Source organism: Sylvia atricapilla, chromosome 3, assembly GCF_009819655.1.
Source record: "Sylvia atricapilla isolate bSylAtr1 chromosome 3, bSylAtr1.pri, whole genome shotgun sequence".
NCBI classification, from domain to species: domain Eukaryota; kingdom Metazoa; phylum Chordata; class Aves; order Passeriformes; family Sylviidae; genus Sylvia; species Sylvia atricapilla.
The window spans coordinates 84,081,951-84,109,151 of NC_089142.1; the positions used below are offsets into that span (position 1 = coordinate 84,081,951).

The 27,201-nt window shown below is 40.3% G+C and overlaps 1 protein-coding gene and 1 long non-coding RNA gene across 3 annotated transcripts in view; both read right to left on the reverse strand.

Annotated features, from left to right (window-relative positions):
• LOC136358474 (uncharacterized) overlaps window positions 1–14,811 on the reverse strand; it is a 44,077-nt gene extending 29,266 nt beyond the window's left edge. Inside the window, exons 1-3 of one of the 2 annotated variants that reach the window (XR_010743111.1) lie at window positions 14,587–14,811; window positions 14,323–14,421; window positions 14,117–14,174 (exon numbers count right to left, since the gene is read on the reverse strand). This is a non-coding gene — a long non-coding RNA (uncharacterized lncRNA). Of the gene's footprint in view, window positions 1–14,116; window positions 14,175–14,322; window positions 14,422–14,586 lie in introns of those variants that run through there. The other variant, XR_010743110.1, reaches the window with a different exon arrangement.
• Window positions 14,812–21,490: 6,679 nt separating this feature from the next.
• KCNK5 (potassium two pore domain channel subfamily K member 5) overlaps window positions 21,491–27,201 on the reverse strand; it is a 35,149-nt gene continuing 29,438 nt past the window's right edge. Inside the window, exon 5 of the mRNA XM_066316025.1 lies at window positions 21,491–26,656. Within this exon, the coding sequence (XP_066172122.1) occupies window positions 25,842–26,656 (815 nt within the window). The 3' untranslated portion in view covers window positions 21,491–25,841. The remainder of the gene's footprint in view (window positions 26,657–27,201) is intronic.

The window sequence follows — 27,201 nt, forward strand, 5'->3', positions numbered from 1 at the left end:
TCATCTTCAGTAAATGTAACTCTTTTATCACATCCCTCCAGTCCCTCAGGCATTGAAGTCACTCAGACACTGTGCAATTTTGGGGACTGAAAAAGAATTTATTGCAACAATATTATCTGTGGAGCTTAAATGCTACTTGGTTTTAGATTATTACTTGGAGCACATTTAATATATGTTGCTTTTACCAGCTGTGATGACTAGACTAAATAAATAACTAATATATATTAGTTGCATACTAAGAGACAGCAGCTACAGGTGGAGTCCAGAGACAAGAGAAGCTGCTGTGGCTGCTGCTGTTGAGGAGCCATCCCATGGTCTGCAGCCTTCAGCCTGGGGGAAAGCAATCATAAATAACTTAAGAGAACTTCCTGATTATGGAAAAGCCTCATAGCAATATTTTCTGTGCTTCTGTCAAACCAAGACAGGATGAAATAGCCTTTTTTAATGATTTGATTTCTTTTGGGAAAAAAAAAAAAGGTCAAAAAATGGTAAATGTTCAAAACTGAAACTTCAGAAGAATATTAAGAGTATTTTGGAATCACAGTAGTTTAAATCTCTAAGGACTTCAAGGTGTCACCTACAGCTTGTTTGATCCAGATAGAAATATATAAACCTAGATGTTCCCTGGCACAGGGATCTTTTAAAAACCTCCAAAATCAGAGTCTCCAAAATGGGCTATGTAGCTTATTCCTAGGCTTGAAAGCTCTTTTCTATCCTTCAGATGAGTGCTGATCCCTTCACTTTTATGTCCTGCTTGTACTGGACATGGAGAGCACTTGATGACATTTTTTATGTTTGAAATCTATTATCAGACAAGCTGATGACTTTCACCTGGAATAAATATATTCCTTCAAATTTCTTCCATGGTCCACACAGTTCTTATCATACTTCTCAGTGATCGCAATTTGTGATATCAGTTGTGAATTGTGGTGCCTTTGTCAAAAGATTTGGAAGGTTCTGTCACCAGGAATGTACTTTTACATCATCTTAATTTTGCGTAAATTTGAGACACTGAAATTTTGGGATGTTCTTTACATAGACCAGGAAAGCTCTTTCCCCTTTAAATGAATATTTCAGCTTCATAATAACATTATAGTCACTTGCATTACTTCAAGTTTAAAATACTTTTCTTCCCAACAAGATAGACAACTATTAGTGCTGATAGACTTAGATAACATTTCAGTCCAACAACCTGTGAATTAATTGAACTTCCCTCCAATTCCATTTACTAAACACAATAAATATATACCACAGAATAATGTTTCTAATATGTCTAAGTTGTACATCAGTGGACTGGGTGTTTATGTTACATTTATTTGGGGTTATGTTGTTGAATTTCTCTCCACAGTAGGACAGATTCCTTGATTTTGCATGCCACTATCTAACAATCACTAAAGCAGGATTAATAATACAGACATATTTCAAATATTTGCTAATGATTATGATTATTTTTTTTGGTCCTTGTTCTTACACAGCATTTGGGCATCTGTCAGTCGAAAATGTTATGCAAGTGTTTGGCAACACTGTTAATATCCTCTTCTGCAGAAGGAATACTGGCGTTCTCTGTTGCAGACTTTGTTTGTTTAACATAGTGATCAAAAGGAGCATTGCACTGCCACCAAACCTTGAGTCACCTTCCCCAAGGAACAATCACCCTTTCTTTCCATTTGGGTGGAGATTGTATATTTCTTAGTAAGGCAGTGGTGATCTCAGTCCAAAATTTCTCGATAATACTTACTAAGCAGAAGAGGGGTATTTTATATTGAGGTGGCAGAAAAAAGAAGCCTTATTGCATACACGCTGGTAGGCTTTTGTCATTGCAGTGCTGAGACCATGGCAGCAGCCTTGTATCTGGTTTCTTCTCAGCACAGTTAAAGAGGGAGAGGGAAGGAGCATCTGTATAGGTGGTGCTGTGAACTTTGCAAAAAACATCTGGCAGATCCTGGCTGTAGCAAAGGAATAGAAATGTCTCTTAATTTTATTTTTTTTTCAGGCATGCTGCCTGGTGCGCTTTCTCAGTTGCTAATGGAGACATTTTTCTGTGGAATCACTGGATTTGGCTTTTTATGGTTAGCAAGATGGATCAACGTCAGGACACATCAGGATACACCCTGATGGTGTGACTGTTTGCCTGCAGCAGCACGTGGTAGCAGATGGAAATGGTGGGAGGTGGAGGGTGATGAAGCTGTCCGCCATGGCTAGAGGATGGATTGGAGTGTGAGGAAGACTGGTTTATCCTGCCCTAGAGGGGGCAAACCAGAAGACTTTGCCAAATGTCATTTCCTTTTGCATCAAGATGAAAAGCAGGAGGGAGGAAGGAAGGGGAGAAAGGGCAGGGTTCAGAGCCAGGGATAGGACAAAACCAACTCCTCAGGGTCTCTCCATTTCTCTCCCATTACTACCAGCAGCAGTCTGGTCAGGGGCAGAAGGGAAGAGAAGAGCAATTAAAGGGAAGTGCAGGGGATGTAGGGTGGCATATCAGAAATTAACTGGAATTGGACATTTGGGCTGGACCATGATGGGGCTCTAGAGAGTTACTCATAATACAGAGTTTCAAAATATGCACAACTCATGCTCAAAAAATTACTTCTGTCTGAGGGCGGGGAATGTTTTCCCCAGCCCCTGCTTGTGAGACAAATAGGAAAATGGGGAGGAGGAGGGGAATTACTACAGTGAACCATTCAAATAAATATAGTTGCACTGACGTTTGCTCAGGTAATACTTCATCTTGCTGCCTGTTTTCTAGAGACTGTCCAGGGCAGGTACCTGATAGCACAGCTGGATCCTGGTGGGACACAGAAGTGGCACAGGAGTGTGGCTGGGAGCCTGAACCCGGGCTCAGTAAGGACTTTGGGGATTTTATGTAAGCTATCTTATGAATTAGGACAACTGATACTAAGGGCCTATGTTTTTTAAAAAGGCTGTCTGCAATCAGAAAGGTGATTAATTTCTTTTAGCCTCACAAAGACAGCAGCTAGTAGATTATACTTGCCTTCAGCATATTGTTTTTTCTTATATGAATTTTTGCTCTTCTTTCCTAAATGGATTAAAGTATGAATCTCCTTATACACAGATACACTTCTGTACTGTCTATCTCAAAAAAAAAAAAAAAAAAAAGGCAGTAAATTCTTCTGATTTTCACTATTAAATTGCTCTTAAAAATTATTGAATCTTATGGCTGGTCCAAGTTTTGCCTATGTTGAACTGGGTACCAGTGCTACTGCTTTACCATCACTGACGTAGGATGATGCTTTCAAAGACACTTCTGAATAGATACATCTTGACTGCTGCAAATAATTCAGTTGTGACTACCCCTGCATGATTGTGAAGTGACTGACAGTGATCAGACAACTGGATTTCTCATAGTTGCAGAAGACGAAGTGACAGAACAATGTTTGATCCTGATGGGAGGAAAGTTTCTTCCCAGCCTGTCTGACTTTAAAAAGATCTTCGCTTGCATCAGCCATGTATCAAGTCACTCTGACCTGCTACAGTCAGGTTTCCATAAATACAATCTACAAAAGGAAAAACTTGCTCTAGCTAATGCTGCAGGAAATTACAGGTCAATTCATTTATCATATGCATCAGTATAATATAGCAGTGGGTGCACACATTATTCCTTTGATTATTCAGGACATTTCTCTAAATCACTTGGTGCTCAGGACATGTTCCTGCAGATGCCAAGAACCAGCAAGTTCAGTCTAAATTGGGGAACTATAATTTGCTGTCTCTGTCACTTACACTGACAGCTACATGGAAGTTCAGCCGTGGAACTGAGGGCTGTGGTGCTCTCTCAGCTAGAATTTAACCTTTACATGATGTCCAGGTTGATGGGCATCAGGAGCCAGTGGAGACTCATCTCATGTAGAGGTGCAAACTGATGGGTGATTTCCCCTGCTTTGTCTCTATCTCTCCCCTTCATTTCCATCCGTCTTTACCTGAAACTGCTGATATGTGGCCCCTGCCTGTCTTTTCCATGGTTATCACTCTGGGGACATGGGTACAAGAAGCAATCAGAAATTAGCAATACATATAGGAGTTTGCCAACACAGAAAAGTGCTGACAGTAAAGTGCTGATAATGTTGATAACATTGCTCTTTGCTTTGCTTTGATCTAGCAGATTTTCAAAGCATTTCACAACAGGGCAAAATTCAAGTGCTCTGCTGCTTTTTTCAGCTGGGACCACTGAAGCATGGAGATGTACTAGAATGTGTTCTAAATTACCCAGTGAGCCAGGACTTTCTGCACCTGGCACTTGAAAGAGCCCTTGCCTTATCTGCTAGTTAAAATAACATAGGGTGGGTAACTCAAGCCTGGTGATACATGTAAGGAAGCAAACAGAGTCTTTGCAAGAGTCACACATGCCATTGGAAGGACTCAGTAAGAGGTGGTGTCTCCTTTCAAGCTCCATTAGAGTCTCTCTCAATATTTCTTCTGCCTGTTGCATTATCTTCCTGCAGATGTTTTGAGATATATATATTAAAAAGTGCCTGATGACTATCTTCATGATGGATGCTCAGCAGCTATAACAAGAACTCAAAGCCAAATCCTCACTTCTAAAAGTCTTTTTGAGACCTGAAATTCCTTGTAGGAATAAGGACTTCTCACAATCAAAACCATCTATCCCCAGGGAGGACAGAAGGATGATCTAGTGCGGGTTAACATCAACACTCAAATTATCCCTGTGCTAGGTATAGAAGTAAAGGAAGCCTCTAAGATTCACTTGGAGGTATTGGGAGCTGTCAGAAGAACAACAGATTCCATTAAGCAAATAATTCCCTGATGCTGATGTTCCTTTCTTCCCAAAGCACTCCCAAGTATTTTCATCTGTCTTGATTTTTAGGCATAAAGAATAATGTTGGATAATATCACAACATCCTTAAATACTTTTTTATCTTTGCAGAGGTTTACAGGGTGAACATTTTGGTGGGAAGAAGTTTCTGGTGTTATCAATATTTTTCACTGTAGAGCCCTAAGATTTCCTTACAGTTAAGAAGTTAAAGAAAAGAAGTTAAAGAAAAACAGAAAGAAGTAGCTTTCATCTGTTTGCCAGTGAAATTCAGCTTTTGTTTCTCACACTGAGGTCTCAGAGATTTCTCGTCCTTGTCACATGATGCACTTCATTACAGGAAAATGATGTTCCATTACCAAAAGTCATCAGCACAAAGATCCTGGCAGTGCAGTCATGCTTGATGTTTACTTAAATCAGCTGTTGTTTTAACAAATTAGATCCACTTTCACAGCAAGGTGTTTAGATTTAGGAACATCAAATTGAAAGAGAAAACTCAGCTGCTGTTCTATTTAAATGTATATTTATTTACTGAACTAAGCATACATTTGAGAAAGGTGGTAAAATAATATTTCTATGCAGAAGTGCAATTTGGTTTATCAATTCCCCACACTTTCAAAACTTCAGTGTGCTGCAAAACTAGCTTGAAAAAAATATGACAGTATTGAAGAATTATCAAAAGGAGATAGAGCTGGAATGAGGAGAGCTGCTTATTTAAGCATCTATGAGGGAGGGAGAGAGTGTGGGATGAGGATGATAAACAAGTTAGTTGGTTCTTCTTCCTAAAAATCACCAATATTTCATTGTCATCACAAGGCACTAACACTCAGATACCTGCTAAGGTGAGCAGAGTAGCTTAGAGAGCCATTTTTCAGGTAGCAAATACCAATGCATCAGTCTGTGTTCAGGTTTCCCTTGCAATCACAGTGGTTGGAAAACTGACTTTTTGGTAAGGGAAGGCAGATCACCAAAGGTAAATGCCATATTCCAGGCTCACAAAAGTCATGCAGCATGCACAGGACTGACATAAGAAGCTTGGCTGATTTGTCTCCAGGTGTTTTGGGAATTACAGCCTTCCCCATTGTGAAAGCTGAGCTCAGGATCTGGGATGAGAGGTGGATCACCAGGGCAAGAGACCTCAGCAGAGTGTCTGTGCATCCATGGCACGAGGTTCTGAAGGTAATGCAGATCCCCTCACCCCTCTGGTGAAAAAATCCCGTTTTTAGAGTGTCTTCAGAGCCTCTTAGAAAAGATATTTGAGATGTGCAGAGTCTTTCTGGGCCTGCCTTCAGTGCTCAGCCTGTGTCCCCAGCCCCAGCTGCAGTCCCAAGTACAGTTCCTCTGTTTTAGGGCTCTTCTCCAGACATGGAGTACTGTCAGCACCCCCAGGCTAGGCACAATGCTGCAGTTCTTTGGTAACATAGCTCCAGTCAATCCCCATGCAGTGTAAAACATACCAGGAGAAAATGCACTTCTTTGCTATAATTTTGTCTGCATCAAGGGTTTTGTTACAGCAGTTGCTGTGGTTTTCCCTCCTGCCTTCTTAATTGAGACACAAAACAAATTGTTTTTTGGACCAAATCAATTCTTCCTTTTAATCTCCATTCTGCTGCTTGTGGGGATGTTTCTTGGAATATCTAGAGTTTGGTCTTGTTCCTTTAGAGAAGCTCAAGAAATTTCAGCCAGATTTGAGTTAACTCTGGCCTAAAATATGATGTCAGCTCTCATACACTGAAGTGTGTTAAAAATATGAAAACAGAGTGTGAATCATAAAGAACAAAGTGATTTTGTTTCCAGGATTATGATTCTAGCTGGAAAAAATGAGAATCAGTAAACTGAAGACATAAAATGATGCTTTGACTTTGATGCATTTCCCTTGAAAGGGGAGAAGAAATAACTAAATGCATCTGTTGATTAGAGCATGAAAAGCAGATACAGTACAATGTAATGCTGTTGATAAAAGAGCAATAGTGTCAATAACAATAGCACCTAGAACTTATTGCTACAAGAGAGTATTCCTTGTTGAATTTCCTGGTGTGAAAAAAGAATCTTTATTTGATGAGCTTTAATCTTTAAAAATTCCTGACTATTGCTGTACACACTGGAGTGGAGCAGAGAAAGGCAAATATGCTGGTTAAGGAGAAGATGAAGGACATCAGCTTGTTTAGTCTACAAAATAAGCACAAAATAGTGGAGTGGGGATACAATTACTGTAAGTAAATACACTGGACCATAGCACTTCAAAAGGAAAAGAATACTTAAGCTAAAGGATAAGGTTAGCTTACTAAAAATAGGTAAGAAAAGGTCAAGAATAGATCTCTGCTGGAAAACAGATTTCCAGACCCCAAAGGAATGAGAATTTGGAGCAGTCTTCTTCCAGGGTCAAAATCCCTCAACAGTTTTAAAGGAAAGCTGGATGTATTTGTGAAAACGGTATCTGTGATGCCCATGGAATATGCCTGATTGTGCAGGAGACAAAGATACTCTCTGCTCTGGCACTTTTATTTTCAGACCTTTCTTTTGGATGCAGGATGAGAAAAAGTTCAGAAAGTATGCAGGCCAGACATACATCTTCACTTTACAATTACAGGGCAATAAGGATGTGCACCTTTTGTGCGTCTGTCAGTGGGAGTTGAAACATGGACTTTCTTAAGTGCAGAGCTGTTATCAGTCAAATTTAGCAAAAACAAATTTTCAACAAGTGAAAAAGTTACTTGTCTCTCCCCACATTGTATTTTAGTTATTTGTTTCTCTCCATGCTGTATTTTGTTCCCAAAGCAAAGAAACCAGGAATGTACTCCCTTGGTAGGAAGGATAAAAGGGAGAAACTTTATTGCTTTGGAAATGACCTTGTCAAGTTGCTCCAAGCAAATTGATGGTTTTACATCTATCAAGCACAAAGATTAAATTATTAATACATGTTTACAGGAGCATAAGCAAACCCCCTACAATACCTAGACAGCAAAAAGAGAGGGGGAACAAAAAACCTAATTTAATGGGAGTTGGTGAATCTGAAGAGTCAGTGGGGAATCAGACCTGCCAAACTTTTGCTACATCAGACTGCTGAGGTCAACTGCCTCTTGTGTTTTGCTGCTGCCAGCACGATTCCTCAGGCACCAGCTCCAGTGAGATCATTAGCCTGAACAAGGTACCCCTCTCAGCAGAATTAAATCACAGTCTCCAAACATTCAGACATTATGACTCAGGCCTCACAGAGGCACAAGTTTTATCTTTAAAAGGCCTTTGATTTGTTAAGTATGTGTTCGTCTAATCTGATAAAACTTTAAATGCTGTTTTACCAGTCTTTTGCATAAAAGATCAGGACAGATTAGCATATGCCTGATCCTCAGTGTGAAAGTCTAACAAAGCTGCAGGCAGTGGGAGTTCTGCTGCTGACTTCAATAGAGCAGATGCCTTTTGCTTTCATCTCGGGAACCCCTGCTACTGGTGAATAAAAGCCTCATTGGTGAATTACAGAGGAAAATCAGTTCTCTTCCTTTGTAATTGAAGAAATTAGTAACCAAAGGGTCAATCTGAAAGATATTGTTACCTAGTACAAAAACTGGGGAAAAAAATGGAGTTCCTCAGTTGTTATTAAAATTAAATTACCTAAGATGTCACTTCTTAGATCCTATGAAAGCAGGGTACATTTGGAGCTTAATACAGGCAAGAAAACAAGTAATCCAGGAGATGTTTATTTGAAAAATAAGATGATATTTTGACACCTTTTTAATGTGTCTTTTAAGATATGTAATTCATTGGCCAATGGGCTGCCTCTCCCATGAAAGCTCTGGTAATTAATGCAAACTCACCAAAAGACTGAGATCTTTTCTGTAGTGAAGCTTGATGGTAATGTGAATATTCACATCCCAAAACAACGCTTCTCTCCTGCTTCTTCCACACTGCAGACAAGACAGTAGCAAAGAAACATTTCTGTGCAGCACTATCCTGAGAGAAACATCTTTAGTTGAAAAGGGTGGGAGACCAGAAGCTTGAGATAAGGATCAACCTGAAGTAAATAGCTGAACACCTGCGTTCATTCACCAGTGGTAGTATGGGACATTTCTAAAGGTCTTCAAAAGTAAGAGGGAGGTCTGGCCCCTAGGGTAACTGGATGGAGTATCTCAGATACTTGCACTTGTCTTTTTAGTTCGGAGGAGCAAACACTTCTACAGGACACAAGAGCACTGTGGTTTGATTTTGGTAGTAAATCCATTCCACAAATTCCTTATAATTTCTATGAAAAGCAATGACAGAAAAGAAACAGATTTTGACAGTAATAAAAGAAATTCTGAGGTCTTAATTGCTTTTTGAGGTATGTGAGCTTTCTGTGAGCCACCAGAACATCCAAGGACAATGACACATGGGAATGATATCTGGGATGCAGAGTTAAACATGCCGCTCTGCCAAAACATGTTCTTTGGAACATGTAGTATCTGTTGCACTATCTGTTACTGCAAAGACTTATGCAGTTTCAAATGAGTATGTGGAATGCAAAATATTTGTCTTAGGTGCTGAGAGGATCTGGTGAAGTCCTGGTCACATCAGCCTCAGACATAAATTTGGGTGGTAAGATCATGGGAAGGGTTTGTCAAGTCAGATGCTGATAGATCAGATAGTTTCAAGGTAAATGCTTGTATGGCAAAGGAAAAATCAAGTGGATTTAGTGCTGAAGCAGGATCCAACAGCAACGTTGAGGGTCCCTTTCTATGGCTCAAGGGTGATATACAACCACAATGGCAGCTTCTTCAGACAAAGACCAAAGCAGAAAGCTCCTCTTGAAGACCTTGCTAACTCTGAGGTGTTGAGAGATGTTTAGTTGGTTTTGAGCTTCTGAGGTTACAAAAAACAGAAGTAGATCTAAAAAGATGGAGGGGAATTCCATCTTAAACCTGGAAGCTGGAGACTGATCAAAAGGACGTAGAAAAGCACATAAGAAGAGAAGCTGGGAGTGGCTAAGGAGACTAGAATCCCAATGGCACTGCTGTATGGTTTTGGGGTAGGCCAAGTGCCTGATCTTGGCAGATGGCATGCACATACATCCCCAGTAATGTGCACATTGATACTGTCTCAAAGAATAATCCAGGTTTTCCAATTTCGGTTCAAAATTTATAAAAATAAGTTATTTTATAACTGGTAATTTATACAGTTAAGGAGAAAAAAATGGCATCACAAGTTTTGAATTACAGTTGCCATTTGAACATTTCTTCTCCAATAAAAGAATTGCTGCTTTCTATTTATTTGTGCCATTGTTGGAGATGTACATTGCTATTAGTTATTATGTAACAAACAAACCAAGGGAAGAGAACAATTATTTTCTGAGAATTATTACTTATATATAGTTTCATATTTATTTTCAATAGTTTGAGCTTTAGAAAATTATAATGACCAACAGCAGCTTATTTCACAGGTTAATATAATATAGTTTGCAGTAGTTAGATGGCCATTGCTAGTCTGTGAGTCTTTTCATAGTGTATTTTATCAGGAATTGAATCTATTGAATTTTACAGCTGAGGTTGATATGAAAGATCCATCCAAACCCCGCAAGACAGGACTGTGTTGTGAGTACCTTGTCCCTGACAGTGTTCAAGGCCAGGTTGGATGTTGCATTGAGCAACCAGGTCTAGGGGGAGTTGTCCCTGCCCATGGCAGGGCGGGTTGGAACTAAATAAATCTTTAAGGACCCTTCCAACCACAAGCATTCCATGGTTCTGTGATTCTATGAATAGGTCAGCCTGAACACTGAAACTGTGGCCTATATTTTCAGTGCTGTTGGTAGGCTGACTCCATTTATCCAGTAATCTGTTGCCTAGCTAAAGTGTCACATATCTTCAAGTGAATAAAATTCTTTTTCTACTTTGTCTCAGATTTCTACCTACCGTTGGTGCAGCCACTGCATCCTACCCCAACATTGGCTTTCCAGCAGGATTCAGTGCAATGTTTCAAGCCCACAGTATGTTCAAGCACTGTGTGACCCTTCAGAGTTAAAAGTGCCACCTAACATTATCAGCCTGCTTGCACACCCATGGTAGCCATTCAAGGAATTATCTTAGACCACTCCTGCCCTTGTTCCCTGAGCTTACAAACCAACTGGACTGTACTTTCTGTAGAAATGAAGGAAAGAAACACTCTGAACAGCAATTGGCATGGCGTCTTCTTGTTTTCTAGACTGGTTTCTTCATAAATAACCTGAAATCAGATTCCACTTTAGTAAGTGACAGATATTCCCCTTGCAAACCTCAAACAGAATAAGCAGAAGGGGTTGCTGTGCCCTGACTCACCAGGACGCTCCTGCTACAGATGCTGTAGGAAGCTGCTCACAGTGTTTACGCAGATTTCTTCCCTACCCCATGAGGGACCGCAGGGATTCTGTGTACCCTCTCCTCCTGCCCAGGGATTTTGACTAGCTGAAGAGATGGAGCTGTGGCTTGATGTGTTCCTGTGTTTCTACAGCGTGCCAGTAGAGGGCAAGGATGGCTTTAGGCTTGATGTGAGCAATCACACATGTTGCCCGGCAGAGCAGACAAATTGCATGAGCTAAGGGAAAATAAAAAATGTATGGGAGCCTGGGAAAAAGAGAGCCCCAGGACCACTTAGCTCCTTAGTCTTAGCTCCTTCGCCCATCCTGTGAGACAGACAAGTGCTGTGGGCCATGGTGGTGAGCCCACGGTGCAACAGGAGCCTTGCAGGACTCAGGCATAGGAGTCTGTCTGTCCTCAGTGGGACAGACGTGCCCCTGCCTGCCTGAGGTGCTGTTGGTGCTCTCCCTGCCTAGGAAAGGGACAGGCCTGGCTGCTGTATCTCTTGTGAACAGAGACTGCTGTTACACCGGTCCAATCCCCACTCCTTCATCAGCTTTCCCACTGTCTTTCCTGAACTGCTGCCTAACATGAGCTACAAGGAAGAGTCTTCCACTGGTATCATATGGGACCTCCTTTCCCTTTTCTTTGCCATAAGACTTTAAATACAAGGGCAAATAAGTTTTTTGGCTCTATTCTGGGGAAATGGAATTAGCTGTAGTATAAATAATCTTTAAAGGTTTTGTAATCCAAACAACCCAATAGATTAAGAATAAGAAAGGCAGCTCTTATTTAGATACCTTCTCTAAACATCATTTATGTCAGTAAGTACTTCAGATAGTCTCTAATATACCTTAGTAAAGCATTGTTTTCTCTTTTCACTGCAATTTCAAGACCTATGTCCAGTTGATTTATAAGTTCATTATAATATGCTTCCCTTCTCTACAAGAAAATCGTAGGTGTCTGAGAAGTTAATTCCTCTGCTCCAGAAACAGAAATAGCATAACATTTTGTAAATTTGTCTGAGCCGGTCTCAGGAGCTGATGTAAAATCTTTCAAATGAAAAGAAAAACAAAACAAAACCAGTGATAAAAATGGAAGCAAATTGTAAATAAGCTTCTTGCTTTTTTTCCTGAAAGAGCTCTTTTCATAAGACTTCCCAGAAGTCAGAGGTTTTGCCAGTTCTCTCACCCACGAAGGGAGTGATGTTCCTCTGAGATACCAGTTGCTGCTTTTTAGCTGTGACTGTGCAAAGCATCTGTGCTAGTCTTTTGCTAGAAAGGCAAAGCCTTTCACAGAATTTCTTACCTCTTTTTCCATCCCTTCTATCAAGCAGTGAGGTAAATGAACAGGGAGCTGTTACACAGCAATGAAAGGCCACCAAGTTTAGAATCCAGAGGACTATAGTCAAGAGATAACTTTTGTAACTTTACATGCATGACAACTTATGTACAGAACAAGCATTTCATCCAAGTCACGTAAAACATGTGGCTGAAAAGCAATGGAAGATGACTAAGGAGTGGGAGGAAAAGGCAGACAAGGAGAACGTACTGTTCAAGGATAAGCTGCTTGAAAAGAAAAAAAAAAATCATTCCTTCTTTCAGGTGGAAAAGCAGATGGAATACACTAGCATAGACATAGCAGTCTTTGCCTCATCACTATTATATCCAAACACTTGACACTGGAAAGGAAAGCCAGACAATGAACTAGAAGATCCCACACAGCACCATTTTCCAGTGGCCTTGACAACTAAGGAAAGAGAAGCCGGAAATAGAAAGGATACAAAGTCTCCTTGTCTTTTTATTAATTGTTCTCTTTTATGTTAGTACATTCTAACCACGTTGGGGCAGCCAGTTAAGTCAGTAGAATAGAATATGTTATTTGTATAATGCATATGAAATATTGCATCTGATTAATAGCAGAGTCTCATTAGTCTGAGTAACCCTATATACATAAAAGCAATAATTTAGAGAGTGACAAAAACAGATCAGACCTCTTAGAATGGACACAAACTACAGAAGCATAGATAAACTTAGAATGGATGCCAACTACAGCTGAAAGGGACGGCAAGAGATAACGGAGTATGACCTTCTGTACTGGGTGTCCCTACATGTAGCAAGACTATCCCTGACAGTTTAGCTGTTTGCCTACACCATTTGCAAATTCTCCAGGAATTTAAAGTCCATGTCCATCTAGGAGTTTATTGCTCTTAGAGTTGGAAATCATGTTGTTGTAGCACTAGGCTCTGTCATGTTTATTGCAATGTTGACAGATTTCTTTCATTATTTTCTCCAAGGCCTACAAAAGAACAGTTTAACCCCTGCTTAGCAGTCTTCAGCAGTCTTTTACCCATCAGAAGACTTATGTGTACTGGCTCTTTTGTTTTCTTTTTTAGTCTGAATAAACACATTTTCAGCCTTTTTAATGACTTTCTCAAATGTCTTTTTAAATTACTTTCTTAAAACATTTTCTTCTTGCTGTAATACAGACTGCTCTCAGTTTACTTACATCTTCCTCAAAATCTGATGATCTGATCCTATGCAAGAGTCTGTATTAGCCCCACCATCCTAGGGAGTGGAACAATACTTCTCATCTCTCACACTCTAATTTTGCTCATACATCCCAGGAATTACGGCTTTGGAAGCCATCTGACATATTTGATAGGGGTTCTTTGACACCTCCCAGATCCTTTCATACAGTAGTAATTCTGATGTTATTCTAGATATTTTATCTCATTTTAATTATCTTTAAAGTGTTTGAAATTACTTTCTTGAGGTGGGAGGATGGGATTTTAAGTATTTCCTGATATGGGCTCTATACTGGTGCATATTGGTTTCTTTCTCATTAATTCTGTATTTAGTTTCTTCCTATTTTGCTGCCCAGAGGCCTCTGCACCCAGGACTGTGAAAAATTAAAATGAAGATGAGAACAGGAACCAATTATTTCTACGTGTTAATGAGAACAGAAAACGATCACAAAATTAAACTTCAGAGAGTTGCATGTTACGTGTAGGAAAAATTATGTTGCTTGATAAAAGAACCTTCTGAGGCAGATGGTGGAAACAGCATCAGTGGATCTCACCAAAGCTGCAACCAGACAGATACTTTTTGTCAGCACAGTGTCATATGGGTTTGCTCACATGACTGCAGAGAATCACACGTTAGTGAGGAAAGAGGTCTGCTCACACTCCATGGCCTTCCAAAGCTTTAATAGCATTCTGCAAAGGAGACCCACCCAGGTTCTGGTCTGCTCCTGAGGAAACAGCACCACTGTCTCCCTTGTGAGAAGATGGGTGAATGTAGAGCAGCAACAGGACGTGAGACACCTCATGGTCTGTAACAACAGGGAACAAGGTTATTGCTCCAAGAATTGTCAGCTGCCCTCCTAGAAAGTCTTCTCAACAAGACAGGGTTGTATGCTTCTCATGAAGCATATGGACATCATTCTTTTTTTAAACGTCATATAATGGACACCTTTGGTATGAAGATACAGGTTTACCTCTTTTTTACCCTTGAAGATCACTGTGGTGATTCAGTGGGAGGGAGGAAACAACTCTTTCTGGTGATGAAACAACTCTTGAGGTGATGACAATTTTTGCTTCTTCAAAGTCTTTTCCCAGCAGGTGGCATATGGTAGCACATGCCCTGCCCTCCTTGCCTGTGGACTTCTGTTAAAGGAACAAGTCCCATCCCAGAGTCCCAGTGCACAGGGATACTACAGGGCCTTCAGCTGCAACAAGAAATACAAGAGACAGGGTTCTAAAACCATTGACTCCACCCAAACTCATGTTCTTTTCCTTCCCACTCCAAATATTAAGAGGGGGCCTAAACATAAGCCCAAGCAAAGGTCTGTTTAGCAGGACACAGGGATGTAGAAGAATCTTTTTCAGCTATAGTTGATGTATGGTTTCTTATTCCCCATCATCTAGAGTCCTGCTGTGTGCAGGTGCTCTGGAGTGAGGGTTGCTCCACTTTCCTCCTCCTTTTTGAAGTTCTAGATGGTGACTGTCTCTATATAGTCCTGTTGCTTATTCCTAGGGTTTCATTTTTGAGTATAATGACTTAGGTGCTGCTTGATAGCCCTGATACTTGAGGAAGACTCCTCTACATCCGTTCAGGACTAACCAGCCAGGAGCGATGCAAACTGTACAAGTATCTCCAGTAATTGTGCCTGGGACCACTGGCAGCTGCTCTTCATAGTCGGTTCTTCTATGCCTGTAAACAGCTGATTGTCCTGTCTGAAATGGTCCCTTTACACTCCCTGGCACCATAACACCCTAGAAGTCAACTATGGCACGTGGCAGCAGCATCATACATCTTATGAGCTTGTGCTCTCATGCATTATCATCTTTATACTGACTCCTTCACAACACAAGGGGCAAAACTCATGGTGAGGGCTTCTGCACAGAGGTGGTGTGAGACCCCATTCCTGCTCCTCCCCTCTCACTGGCATTCTGAGGCCACTTACAGTCAAGTGTTATACATAAATGGTTCCTGACATTGATCTATGGTATTTTTAAAGTTACAGCTTTGGCATTTATTTGGAATTACTGTAACTGGGAAAGTAGCACATATGGATTTATCTACTGCTTAAAATTATTCCACTGTGGGAGTTTTCTGTACCCTAAAGATTTGATATGTAGGCTGTCTAGATTATATTGGTTGCCATCTGGCTTTCAGTCCCACTCTTTGTTTTCAGTCTCCAGGCCATTATGTCTTTAGTAAATAATCAAACATATTTTGTTCTATTCAATTTCTTTTCTTCTGGTGAATTGTTGATTGGGAGCCAAAAGTTTATTTAAACAGGTGACAGCTTTGCTGCTTATTTCGTGCATTGGTAACATGACTTTAGGTCACACCAACAAAGACAAATGTAGTCATGCCGAGAGATCTGAACACACAACAACAAGCTAAAGTGTATCTAAGCCTTCTGGAGAGTTCCAGATAGAAAAAGCTATGCTTTATCCTCCCAGTTCAGAGGCTGCAGCAGTAGGGATCTCTGCACTTACAAAATGGGGTGGAGGACAGGAGGAGTGGTGGTAAATGGGAACTGAAGTGGGAAGAAGCGAAGGAGGAACATGGAGCTAGAAAAGGTACAACTAAAATTCACAGCATAGCCTCCTTCAAAACTTGTTTTGAACTGGACCCTTACTAGCAAGACCCTGTATTTCAGTAGGCTTGTCCAGTCCACTTCATTGCCCCTTAGTGAAGTTCTACCCATGCCCTTTACTGAACTACATCCATGCAAATCTTAATCCCCAAGCAGATAAAAATAGCATGGCTGAGAGTGTGCAAAAGCTTGAGTTTTTCACTGAAGGAGCCATGACAGCTCAGCTGGGTTCAGTGTCTGTCTCCTGTGGCTGAAGCAGTTCAGACTGACATGGAGTGGAGAAGCCAAGTCTATCTTCTGGCTAACAGCCTCAAATCCCAAGAGGCTATTGGGTCCTGCCTGCAGGCAGCTGTGATGTTCATAGGGGTGCAACACAGCTGAGGAAAGGGGAAATTAAGACATGTCAGCAAGAAGACAAGGGGTGGGAACCAGAAGATATAGACCAAAGGGTTGGAAGTGGTGTCCTTCCTTAAAAAATAAGTTGGGTCATTACTCCATAGGTCTGACTAGAATGTGTGTTTGAAACCACTCAAAGTTCTCCCAACTATGAGTCTTGTTACTGCTTTCAAGAATGGTCATTTTACAGTAAATATACTCTGACAACCGCAGAGCCTCTTCCTCCCTCTCTGCGCCAGAGTTAATCCCATGCATTTCCAAAACCACATAGCACTTGAAGGCACAGTAATATTTGGGGGCAGAAGCTTTTAAATAAGAGCCAGTTAGAGCTACAATTCATCTCCACCTCATTTTTAATTTTTTTGTTTTCCCTGAATTCTTTGAAAGAATCCTGTCTCAAGCCTACACATTTTAAAAGGCTGCCAGTTCTTTCCTGCAGATTTTGCAGCTTTCAGCTGTTATGCCTCCATAAGATTATACTTTGCATCTACTGACAAACATCATAGAATCAAACTCCCCCAGAGACATCAGTATCAGTCAGCCAGACATGTTCAGAAAACTGCCTAAAATTATTTGCCAGAAAACTGATTTCTTAGTGTTTTAGAGCAAATCTCCCCACAATTAACAGATTCCTCAGCTACTGTAGTTCTGATTTCTTCCTGTACTTGATACAAATCTTATCTCTTGCCTTAAAAAAAAATTCTTAATTCAACATCCCATTCATTTAACTTTGCCTGACTGACATGCTGGGATGACCAGAGTTGGGGCTAAATGTCAGGCTCTCTCAATCTGAGCAGCTGTGAAGGACAGAAAACTTACACCACAAAACTAAGGATAACTTGAAGGTTAAATTTTAAAAACGTATTTGCTTTACTTTCTTGCCTTCCCCTGATCTCTATCATATATCTCAGAGTCTAGTCTCACAATTTACATCAGTGATTTTCACTTTCTGAAGATAAGCAGCACAGAAAAAACCTTAAAACCTGAGTCTTCTTCATTGTATGAAAGAAAGCCATCCTTGCAAGCCTTTCTTGCTTCAAGCCACCCATTTTCTATTATTTATTAAAAACTAACAGCCACAAAAACAGCCAAAAAGTGCAGTGTCCCCCTCAGGCACCCAAGGTGTGTTGCTTACTCCTGCTTTTGTATTAATTTCCCATTCTAATCAGCAATTAAAAAGCAGGCCAATTAGCTTGCTATTTTGCCTTCCTTTCCAGCTGTGCCAGAGATGAGTTGGCAAAAGCCCCAGGATGAGAGGAATAGAGTATATCAATAGAGATTGTCTGCATCTGAAGTGTTAATTTGTTCCTTTACTTTTTGCTGGCTGCCAACAACCCATAAGCCACAAATACGAAGGTTGCCAGAGAAAGACAACAGAGCTTTATGAACAAACACTTATAATTTAGCTTCAGAAGCTTGTGACTTCTATTTCAATGTGAACACAGATTTATTTCACATTGGTATGCACATATTTTGCAGTTCTGCCCAGCAACCAGGAGTATGTAGGAACAAGTGCTCCTCTGCACAGTTTATTTTGATCAGTATGGATAGCGCCCAACCCACAAATCAGCACAGAAGAGGATTTTTGCCTCTGATCTTAGCGGCATTAGGAATTATGATACTTCCTTATACACCCAGAAGTTTAACAAGATAAACAGAAATGTGATCAACAAGTGCCCAAAGGCAAAAGTCCACAGAACAGGACACAAAGCTGTTGACAGGCCTTAAACAGGAATATTTTGCTCTTGGTCATTCATACTGAGTGCATTAATTCTCCTTGCAATTATAGGCATATTATGGTGCCACACTATACTTTTATATCAAATAAGATCAAAAGTGTGTGTAGGTATTTATATTTCACTTGAATTAATAATGTATACATCTAATTTGAAAACATTAGTGCTTTTGTTTAGCATATTTAGGAGAGCAGCCAAAAGAATGTTATTAAAAGTTAGCATGGGAAATTTCAAAGAATGTCTACAGGAAAAATACTGACTTGTACTTACGATATTTTGTGTTTTAACCTCTTCACAGAGGAGAAGTTCATAGTTTCAGGACTTTCAAATTTTCAAAATTTATATTTTTAGGTTTTTTTCTGCTTTGTCATTTGCAGCCCCACCCTAGTAAGGACAAAAGAGGGGACAGGGTATATTTTCCACAGCTTTCTCCATGTAGGAAACAACACAACCATCTAAATATGAAGACTAAGTTAATCGCTCTTCTGCTCTTCCTTATGACCAGCAAGGAGTGAAAAGAGGGAGAGAAATTTTGACAGCCCATAAAAAATATTCTAAAAATAGAAGACCAAAACTCTTTGACTTCACAGTTGTTTCAGTTTAACTTGTAAAATCCAAAATGATTATCAGAACATTTTAATCAGAATATTTCTCATACATGAATATATTTTCCATACATCTACTCATTTTTTATTGACCAGAAGGAGTTCTGGCTCTGGGCTGTACTTGTAATCTTGGCTATCAGAGGAAGCCCTTTCAGCTACAACATATCTGGTTTGCAGGGAGCCTCTGTGCAGGATAATGCCTCCAGCATCCCAGTCCACATTAACTCTCCCTTTCCAGAGAAGCCCTGCTGGTGCGAAATAGCAAAATCCCTTGGTCAGTTAGATGACTATTTATGGGTGTTCTGTTTTGGACCTCTATGCTCCTATCAGTCGTGGCACCACACCCTGCGCTAGGCTGGCTGTGTAGCCCAAGATAACCACTGGCTGCTACTTTGTTCACCCCAAGATGCACAACACCTGCTTGGACACCTACTACCCACAAAACATCAACCCCCCTTTCCCCCCCAAAAAGCCCAGCCCCTTATGAGTCTGTTTTCTTGGGAGCTGGGAATAAAATCAAGGCAGTAAAGGGCAGTATTGCACCTCTTTTTCCCTAAGTCTTTGCTCTCGTGCCACGAGTCAGCAGGAGTTGCATCAGCTGCATCACAAAAGCAGATACTTGCTAAAAAGAAAGTGACTATCCCTCACCAACCCCTTCAAGTACCACAGGCTGCACAAGACCTAGCGATGAACAAATTTTAATGGAGAGCTAAGGGCCTGCCAGGAGGAGGCATTGCCATGGCTTTGCTCTCAGCGAGATAGGTGACTCTGGTCACGGCTGGGTTTACTCCCATTCACCCATCACTTCCCTTTTTTCCTCAGGGATGAAACCACAGCCACATCAACCAGCAAAGCCAGGCAGGGTATGTGGAGAAGGCCCAGTCTGGGTGCAGGTCAAGGGAATTCTCCAAGAAACAAAAGGAAGTAAAAATCTAAGGAACGTTGTACTCTGCACAAACTTTTACTCTTTGATATATCAGAGTATTAGCTATCTTACCAAGGGCAGGTTGAGGTGAAAAATATGTTAAAAAAAATTTTTAAATCAACCAACCAAAAACCCCCCAAAACCAGCTAACCCTTGCTGAACAGGCACAAGGTGGAAGTCAAGAATTTAAAAAGAAAACCCTTCCTCTTTAAACTACAGGTAGCAGAGCTCCACTACTTGCTGGTAGAAGAGCTGAGAGAGGTGTTTTATGGGTTCTTCAGGACCTGGGTCCAGCTACAGGAAATTGCCTTGAATGAAGTGGCATTTCCCTGTTTAAAATGGTCCTGAACTGCAACTCATCCTGCTTTCTTACTGTCTTCATCTCTCAGAATTAAAGGTTTGAGTTCTCTGTCCACGAGCTGCAGGTTTGCTGGTATCACCAGGCACTGTAAAGGCCTACCACAGACATTCAGTGAAAACATTTAAGGCTTTTTAAGTGTCAGCTGGCCTGTGATTTTATCTATCTATTAAGCTATTGTGTTCAGAGAACCTGCAGCCAGGCATGGACCATAAGAACAGGTGTGTAACAGATACAGGTTTGTCCTGTTTTCCTACTTCTTGCTACCCTCTCCTCTATAAATTATTGACACTACTAAAATTTCACAGGCAGAAGGTGAACAATAGTCTCCAACCTGCTGGGACCTGATAGAAATATTACTGAGTGCTTACCAGACTCCTTGCCATGTGCTGCCCTCAGCTCCATGAGGAGCTGCCACCTCCCCCTTGGGCTCTTTTTGGCATCAGTCACCAGTAAGGCACTTCCTCCTTCACTTCTCCTGTTGTGTGCCTGGAGGAACGGCAGAGATTGGCTACCCTCACTCAAATCAGCATCCACCCTTTGCTCCCATGCCCATGCATCTCCCCACTTTCCTAGCTCGGGCCTCAGCAATTCTACTCAGTTGTCTAAAAGCCAAGGTTCAGTCTCTTCCTCCTCAGGCTGAGGTTGCCCCAATTTCTTCAGATGGCTCCATCTCTGTCATGGTATCACCAAGTCACATTTTGCTGGCCATTAAGGCAGGTAGTTAGCTATTCTCCAGCATGCTGCCAAGGAAACTGCTGGAGTTGTAGGACCGTAAATACTTCTAGCCTGAAAAATGGTGAGCACTGCTACTAGAAATATTGTGAAAATTCATAAACAGCTACTCAGATATTTTAATAGCTCTGGCATGAGATTCAGATACCAGTAATAAATGTCCGTTTTATTTTATCACAGTACTGATTAATTCTAACACTTCCCATCTCGGTGCATCTTCTTTAAAAGCAGCCCACTGATTAAACACAGCTCTTAAAATAAACTTAGTTTATTTTTCAACAGCTGTCCAAAATCCACATTGAAAAATACTTTGCTATGCTGTATCTAATTGAAGACCAGATGCCATTGAACTGAAGTCATCAATACCCCATACAAGTTAAGGCATCTGCTTGCATAAAACAACTTGCTTTTTTGGCTCTTTACCCTCCAGCTCTTTGGGCCAGGACCAGTCTCATCTGTAAGGTGCATTAGAAGTGTAGGTAGTTGTAGAAAGAAATATTCATTGCCATTCTTCTCATGACAGAGAGGATAAATTGTAAATTTTTTTATTGCAAAATATTAAAATAAATTACATTTTACAAAGACTTAGCAAATATTTACATACAGTGTGATTCCAGTGACAATCAACAACAAAGAACAGACAGACAGGCATATTATGGAGTGATAAGAGTCAGAACTGCACAAATGTCAAAAGCCGTATGAAAGAAAAGCGGATTTTTAAAAGTTAAATCCATCACAAATGGAATTAATCCCACGAGGCACAAAAATTACACGTCTACAGAGTTCTTTTGTTTAGTCAGCAGACATATTGCTTTTTGCTCTCCTCGTCTGTCTCTACACACTCTCCCAGATCAACTGGAGGAAAAAGGAAATCTTCGCATACACAGCTGTGTCACCATGGATCTGTTATCAGTCTGGTTTTAATTCTGCATGCTGTGTGATATCCATTGCCAGCAACAGATTCACGAATCATTAGTTCAGAAAAATTTAACACTCCGATTCTGTATTTCCTCAGTGACTTCGTACCAGTGTATCAGATGTGTCAGGCTGCCTGATATGAGACAGGTATCTGAAAGTGATGCCCCTTCTGGTAAAAACTGGCTTCAATAGCACAATACAACCCAAGAAGCATCACAGCGATGTCATGAAGAACGGGGTCACAGTCTTACAGCACTTCAAAGGCCTTTTGTAGGAACAGACTTCCATAGTCACATTTCAGGATTTAATTTTTGAAAAAAAGAATGAAACTGAAAGTACTGGCTCATCTTGGCAAAATTAGTAAATTAATCTATCCTTCACAGGATGTGAGTGAAACAACATCAACTTGTAGGCATTAGCTAGAAAGAAGAGTTTTCACTGCTGTTCCATCCCTTCTTTATACATGCTTTTAAGCTTTTTTCCTTCTTTAAAAATCCCCCTTTCCTCTCTTTCCAGGAAGAGATCTGTCTCACCTATAAAACCAATTCCACAGCTTTAAGAAAACTGTTAACATTTTCAGTTAGCCAAATTAAATCAACTGGCATCCAAAGAAAATGTTTCCAGATTGACCAAATAATTGAAATAACTACAAGACACAACCAGGTAGCACTGGGGAATTCATTTAGAGACACTTTTGGAGCTGAACAGAACAAAATCCAGCCTGACACCCCTCTAAGTCACTACATGTAAATCTGAAGGCAGAAAGACATTAGTTAAGATCCCCCAGGCAGTTTCTTTTCTCAAGACATGGAAGACAGGCAGGCAAAAAGCGGTCTTGTTTAGTACTTCGGCACTTCTCAGATGGCACCAAAATTTTAAAAACCCTGGGAATGGTTCAGCTTTTTGGAGAGAGCCACTATGAAAGCTATGCACCAACTAAACCCCTCCAAAACTCTGAAACATGTAGGGCTTAACGAGACCAATGCTGTTGGCCCCTGTGTAAAGAGGAATTTTTTCCCAGTGTTAAGATTACATTAAGGCACATGGTGGGATATCTTGAGAACAGTTTTGTGAGGTGTGATCATGTTTCCCCGAAAAACTGGGAATATTGTACTTTGTTTTAATAAATTTAAACTATTACTTTAAATCCCATGATACTTATTATCCAGACTTATAGTCTATGCTGACTACACTGGGAAAGGCCAGAGAGCCACAACTAGCTTGATAATACGAAACAGATCCCATCTATTCTCAGCTCTGGCATACAAGTGCACTTTGCTACGCCGAACAGAGTCTGGGTTCCAGTGTGCAACATCCCCTCCCAATCAAGGCAGCCCAGCCAAGTGTCTGGGTTGTATTATTTCGGTATTAAAGAGAATTTTTTCCTTCTTTTTTTCTTGTTTTTTTAAAATGAAGATTGGACTATACTTTTCCATTTCACGCACTTGCTGAAAAAGTCTTTTCTCTCCTCGTTGTCCTGTAGCTTTCTAACTGTCACTAAAACTATGATCTTTGCATCAACAATGGAAGACAAGTTGGAGGACAACAAAAGCTAAACGGAGTGCTTTCTCATTTTCTTTTAAGTTACTGTAGACCTTTTTAAACAAAAAATATTTAAAAAAAGAGAGAAGGCTAAACTGACTATAAAAACATCCTGCGCATATGCATATAATCCTACCTAACATTTCTTACAGTTATAAAGTACAGCTGTCAACCACAACTCTTCAGATACAATGACTTGAAGAGCTTGGAGTAATTTTAGAAGAGTGGGAATTAAGGTATCTTACTATAAGTAAATAAGAATAATCTTGACATGGCCTCTCCTTCTTTCCTGTCCGATGCAAGTCAAATTCGTCCAGCCACCCCTGCTCCGAATAGTGTAAATAGAATTAAGTTTGATTACAAATGAGAATCTCTCTTCAACAATACTACCACAAATTGCAGATTAAATGCAAATCAAATTGTGTTGACTCCACAGATGTATTATACTAACAGAGGTGGACAAGAGTTGGCCACAATTTGGCCATTGTGTTTACATTCTACTTGAAAAAATGTCATATCTGTGGAAAATTCTAGGAAAGAAACTGAATAGTAAAGACAGTCCCTTGTTTCACAGTAGGTAACTTCAAAACTTCCCATCTAAAGGCTATCCAACCAGAGTGCCAGCTTCCCATATATCCTCCTTCTTTTGTGAAACAGGCCAGCAACTGAAGCTGCAGCCAATATTTGTAGTTATCAGAAACAGACAGTATTTTAAGATTAGCATTGCAAGGTTCCATAAGGTCTTCTTACAGAGCTAGTAAGTCTGCCAGCATTACACTAAAAACAAGACTGAGGAAACTTTTAACTGTTCACTGAACTTTGGAAACTTTTGGACATACCAGAATGGTTTAAATACTCTAAAACCAAACAGATCAGCAGAATCTGACATGTTAAGGTTTAAAGGTCTTGGCTATTTTCTATTCCAAGTATATTGGATAAAACTGAAGTCAGTACCTTTTGGCAGCATATAATCAAGAGCCTCATTTGAAAAGAGTTGTCAGGGTTAATGCATAGATATAGAAAAAGAAAGAAAAATAAAACCATGGTAAAATTTCTTTGTAGCCAAAACAATTTGGCATACGTGTTATGAACAGCCATGCTTCCTTCTAGTGAGTAGCCCACCTCCAAGTCAAAAGATAATACTTTTAGAAGCTTAGAGTCAATGTTCCTTCTAAAAAAAGTGCCTTATGGCCTGAAGTCACTTGATCACATCTCAGTTTGCCCAAGATTTGGTATTGCCCAACCTTCTATCAAGTGGAATAGAATAACCATTGTATATGCACATAGGTCAAACTCTAAAAACAACAACAACAAAAATATACAAAGTGTAATCAACTGTTTCAAAAATCATCTCCCATTCAAGTCATGTCTGAAGTACCAAGGCAGGGAGGAACATCAAACAACAATACTGACTAACACACTGCCCATAGCAGCAGCAGTGCTACAGGTCCCTTCTGACAGGCATTAGAGCATTTGGAGAGTATCTGTGCTTCCCAAGGTGATTTTTTCCTAAGAAGAACAGCATCAAGAAAATCTCATTCACCTGTACACAGATACTGTATAAGGTTCATTCAAGTATTTCCTTTAGGAAATGGACAGTGGAAGGACCCTTTCAACACTAAAAAAGTTAATTGCGTCCTGCTTGTGCTCACACACGCTTTGATCAGTAAGTCTTCCAGTCACTTTACTCTTTGACAGTTCTGGGGCTGATGTGCAGCTCAGCAGCCCAACTGGTGAGCTTCATCCCAGATGATTCTTCCTTGTTAGAGGGCTCCTTCTTGATCCATTCCTTTGGAACTCTTAATTTTAATATTTTATTTATGGAATTAGAACTCATTATAATTTGACAAGCACTGACATATTCTACAGAGATGTTTCAGAAGCTTCCTTCTCAGTTTACCAGCACACCTCAGCTCAGATCTGTGTCCTGGCATTCCATCCAAAGTTTCTCATTATGCTAGCTCCATATTTTTGGCAGTAACAACTTAACAATGGGCAATCCCATTGACTACATTTGTGATAAAAGCAGGATTCAAATCCAGGTTTTCAGAGGTGAAAGGCTAATGGAGTAACCGAACACATTTGATGCCCAAAACAGTCTTGCAAGAGTATAGTTACACTCCCAAACTATTTTCTCAATGAACTCAGAGCAGATCCAGTGTATTAACTAGTCTTTTCTATCTTGTTCAAGAACCATAAAATCTAAAGGAGTGGGACTCCAAATGCAACTGTTATTTTACAAGTCTTTCAGAAAAGCAAAGCTGTCAGGCTCAGAAGCCAACTTAGGATGGCAAAAGGAGACTGGAGTTTCTTAGTTTGGGACTTGCTTTTGTTTTCAAAGAGGCAGGAGAAGCTGCAAGCATATTTTTCTCCTTGCTCTGTGTTTAATATGCACTGACCACTTTCAGAAAACCATTATCTAGCATGCTTCACGTGGCAGCCTTCACATTGCTTACTGTATTATATTCATTCATCAGTTGTTCATAAGGCACAGAAAGTTCTAGCTCATTATTGGTAAAGGTAGATTCATCAGAGGATGGGAATTTAACCAATTTTTTTGCAGTTTCAGATTCCTCTGCAAGATTATCATCCATAGAGGATTTTGATGTTTCCTCATCATCTGAGACATCTTCCTCTTCATCTTCATCTTCATTCACAAATGTTATATTGGCATTCTCAAATATTAAGGGTCGATAGTCTCTGGAGTCCCACACTTCACCTTCTTCTTCACTAATCCTGTCCAGCTGGTTCACGAACATGGTCCCTTCCAGAGGGCTGTCTCCAATATGCTTGTCATGGAGGGGTCTTAGTACGTGACCATTCTGAATCTCCAGGGAAGCCTCATCATACTCAAACGACTCTGTCTTTGTGTAAGTCACCTGAACATCTATACTGGCATTCATTTGTTTGCCATTTTCCACTATAATCATTTTGTCATTACTTGTCTTCAGGGCCTTCTTCCCAATTTGTTTTATAAGGTCATTGTATGTCTCTTCCTTCTTTGAAAGAAAGCTGAAAATGTTGACATCCTTTGAGGTACCCATTTGAAGGGGTTTTTTAGACCGAGGATGGTTGTCAAATGACTCTTTTCTTTTTTTCCTCCGTTTCTTGATTGCTTTGTGGACTTCCACAAACATACTGACCTTCCAGTTAACAAAGAGTGAGAGCCAAGCTAGTCCCAGATAGATCCATAACTCCACAAAGTATCTGTAAAGCGCATGATAGTTTGCATCTGGATTTACACCTACAGAAAATGAAAAACAAAAACATTACTGAAAGAAGACTCACAGCTGATTAACCTTTGAAGTTATGACCCTGAGAACTGCTCTCTTCCTCACTAAAAGGGCCTTGTTATTTGAACACTAGTCAGAGAGGTAGTGAGTGTGGAAATGAAAGAAAAAATTGATCCCACATCTTCCACTTCTTGGCCACATGTATTTTGACCACTGGACTAACAAAATAAAAATTAAGCATATTTATCCTCTCCTTTAAGATATAAAAGTGAACATTTTCCTGTTTGAAAATTACCATCTTCCTGCCACTGAAGTATGTATATATAGGTACCTAACTTGAGAAAAAGATTCAGGGTTCCACTTACGAGAACCAATGTGCTAAAAAAAGCCATGGATTTTAGAGAAAGAAGAGGTTTGGGAGGGAGGGAGGAATATGCTCAGCATTCCCCATTGACTATTCTAGGCAGCTGTAGAAAGCATTGCCCAATGCCTGCACATCGTGCCTACTATACTAGATCCCATTCAAAGGTGCACAACCACCATGGTGGGCAGGATA